Source organism: Paramormyrops kingsleyae, chromosome 11, assembly GCF_048594095.1.
Source record: "Paramormyrops kingsleyae isolate MSU_618 chromosome 11, PKINGS_0.4, whole genome shotgun sequence".
Classification (NCBI taxonomy): domain Eukaryota; kingdom Metazoa; phylum Chordata; class Actinopteri; order Osteoglossiformes; family Mormyridae; genus Paramormyrops; species Paramormyrops kingsleyae.
In genome coordinates, this window is record NC_132807.1 from 1110793 (window position 1) to 1114147 (window position 3355).

The following is a 3355-nucleotide window of genomic DNA, read 5'->3' on the forward strand; positions in this document are numbered from 1 at the left end:
CACCAGTCAGAGGAAGCGCAAGGCCGAGCCCGACGACACCAGCGGCTCAAGTTCTCCTCCACCGCACAAGAGGCCCATGCGCTTCTGACTGGATTCCATGTTTTTACGCTGTAAGTTACATTTTTATTTCAACATAATTAGAAGATCCCGCAGGAAAATATTAGTCAGTTACTTAATAAATAACCAAAAAGTAGTTGAATAGGACAGCTGGCCAACGTATCTGTGTGCTTCCACTGACTGGCACCCTGACATATATAGTGATGGATTCGAAATCTCATCGAGTAACAGTCCTTTATCTCAACTATCTGCACCATTTTGCCAAGAGTTTGCGCATCCAGAAACAGTTTGCGCATCCAGAAAGTTTAACCGTTTTTGTTTTATTTCAAACTGCCTTCATTGACCGGAAACCGTAAATATTTTAAACTCTGCGCTAAGACACATTCGCATGGCGTTAGTTTTACCGATTCTGACGGGATAAGAAACGTGCGCAATTTCTCAAAATTACCACACAGTGGAGAATTAATGCCGGCAGGATCTTACTGTCTACAAAGCAAGTTCAATGCAAGTATAACCTTCACAAGTAAGACGAAGCATGGCGGCGGAAAAGAACAACATTTTTATTTTACAATTACTTCAAAATTAGGAACAAAAATACGACCAAAAATTCTTTAGTTTGACATGTGATCAAAATACAGAGTAAACTAATACATGATAGCATGCATGCAAAAGATCAACGGCAGAACAGGGACTTTTAACGTTGTCTGCATTAAAAAGGAATTAACCATCCCTCTCAATATAAAATTGGGATAATTTTTTTCTCTTCAGAGGCCTCCATAGAATAGTGCATCCATCCCCTCACTCATGTGTATAGAGACGTATCCTAAGGCTCTGTCAGCAACATTCAGATCAACAACAGCATCAACAATTTCACAGCCAGTTTTAAAACTTGCTTAAACGCACAGTGATTGCAGAAAATGATAAACAAATTAGGTAATATTAATTAAATTATTAAATTGTGCAGATTAATAGTGAGAAAAGGTTATTGAATTTTACATTAAGATAAATGAGAACTATACGTGATTACTAATTATTGTTAACTAATTTACTGTATGAATTTCTCCCCCTCGTTGTTAAAAATCATTATATGTCAGGGTGCCAGTCAGTGGAAGCACACAGACACGTTGGCCAGCTGTCCTATTCAACTACTTTTTGGTCATTTATTAAGTAACTGACTAATATTTTCCTGCGGGATCTTCTAATTATGTTGAAATAAAAATGTAACTTACAGCGTAAAAACATGGAATCAAGTCAGAAGCGCATGGGCCTCTTGTGCTGTGGAGGAGAACTTGAGCCGCTGGTGTCGTCGGGCTCGGCCTTGCGCTTCCTCTGACTGGTGCCAGCGGGCCTCTGAGGAGGCCTCTCCTCCTGCCTCACGCCCCATGTTCGCAGAGAACTGCTCACATGCACGGAGTCATGCACGGACATGACCACGGTGTGATCATCACCGTAGTCCGTAATGCTCCAGAGTCCATCGGAGATGCTGAGCTCATCCAGCTTCCGCAGGTAGTTGCGGCCTTCGATCTCAAGCTGCTGCCACGTGCTGTTAGGGCCCACAGGGATCCAGAAGGTGGAGCTGGAGGGCTCAGCATGTTCTGGCTCAATCTGACTTCCAGGTTGAGTGTCAGAAGGCACAGATAAGGATGGAGATGAGGGCTCATCTTCACCCCAGGCCAAGGGGAGAGCCTCAGGAAGCGCATTAGCATCCTCAGTCGTGGATGCTGGAGCTGCAGGGGAAGCCTCCCTTATAGAGCTGGATGATGGCAGCTCCTGTCCGTAATGGTCATCCTCCTCAGCTGGTGATTCTCCATCCCCATGCTGGACACCAGTCTCTGTACCATGATGTACCACTTGCAGTCGTGCAGGTGCTACGTGCAATAGGCTGGGATCCAGCTCCTCCCCAGTGAGCCGCCAATAAAATGAAGGGACACTGAGGGCCAGAGACTGCAAGTTCTCCATGGTCAGTGGGCTCCTCTCGAAGTTCACGACCAGAATGGAGATGAACTTGTCCTCCAAAAACTCATGAACTGGGACAAAATGGAACACAGAGAGATATATAAGAACATGACAATAACTGGATAAATACTCTACTACAAAATCCGTTTAAAATGAGTCCATGGGCTTCAAATTGTCAGATAAATGAAATAATGTGAATTACTGATAAAGCTAAGAAAGCTAAACCAGAAGACAACATCCATGCATACGCTTACTCTCACACATATCCAAATGAATAAATATTAAATGAAACACATTTAGTCCTGCACTTTTGTCACTAACAGTGATCTTGCTTTTCATTTTCTTATTATTTAAACAAGATGAGCAAGAATGGGAGACAGAAGGGGAGTATAACGAACGGCATTTCCTATCACATCGTTACATTTTCTCATTTTAAAACTCCGCTTCCAATGTATCCGTTTGCAGTTCTAAATACATTCATTTCTGTAGATAAAAGTTGAATTATTCAACCGGTCGGTTATTTTACCTCGAAAACCAAATGTGTTACTTATCAGCTTTACCTCAAAACTAACAAGCATTAGGCCAATGCAGACTTGGCCGTTCATTTCGTTTGTCACATACCAGGAGCTACAACTTTATTATCATTTAATCATTATAATCATTAATACCTTCTGGATCCATGTTCTCCATGTTTAAGGAGTGATGGATTCGAATTCTCATCGAATAACTGTCCTTTATCTCAACTATCTGCACCATCTTGCCAAGAGCGAGAGTTTGCGCATCCAGAAAGTTTAACCGTTTTTGTTTTATTTCAAACTGCCTTCATTGACCGGAAACCGTAAATATTCTAAACTCTGCGCTAAGACACATTCGCATGGCGTTAGTTTTACCGATTCTGACGGGATAAGAAACGTGCGCAATTTCTCAAAATTACCACACAGTGGAGAATTAATGCCGGCAGGATCTTACTGTCTACAAAGCAAGTTCAATGCAAGCATAACCTTCACAAGTAAGACGAAGCATGGCGGCGGAAAAGAACAACATTTTTATTTTACAATTACTTCAAAATTAGGAACAAAAATACGACCAAAAATTCTTTAGTTTGACGTGATCAAAATACAGAGTAAACTAATACATGATAGCATGCATGCAAAAGATCAACGGCAGAACAGGGACTTTTAACGCAGTCTGCATTAAAATGGAATTAACCATCCCTCTCAATATAAAATTGGGATCATTTTTTCTCTTCAGAGGCCTCCATAGAATAGTGCATCCATCCCCTCACTCATCTGTATGAAGACGTATCCTAAGGCTCCGTCAGCAACATTCAGATCAACAACAG

At 41.7% G+C, this 3355-nt stretch overlaps 1 protein-coding gene across 1 annotated transcript; it reads right to left on the reverse strand.

The window, feature by feature from the left end:
- Nucleotides 1-1292: 1292 nt before the first annotated feature.
- Nucleotides 1293-2757, reverse strand: LOC140593375 (uncharacterized). Its single transcript, XM_072717777.1, has 2 exons — nt 2682-2757; nt 1293-2084 (listed from the first exon to the last, which is right to left on the reverse strand). Exons 1-2 carry the CDS (start codon nt 2731-2733, stop codon nt 1309-1311), a joined length of 828 nt encoding a protein of 275 aa, XP_072573878.1. The 5' UTR covers nt 2734-2757; the 3' UTR covers nt 1293-1308.
- Nucleotides 2758-3355: the final 598 nt, after the last annotated feature.

Excerpts from the sequence above, each read along its gene's own strand:
- LOC140593375 (XM_072717777.1), bottom strand. The coding sequence starts at position 2,733 with ATGAGAATTCGAATCCATCACTCCTTAAACATGGAGAACATGGATCCA. Across the intron at positions 2,085-2,681 it reads GGAGAACATGGATCCAGAAG|TTCATGAGTTTTTGGAGGAC; the intron begins GTATTAATGATT and ends ATTTTGTCCCAG.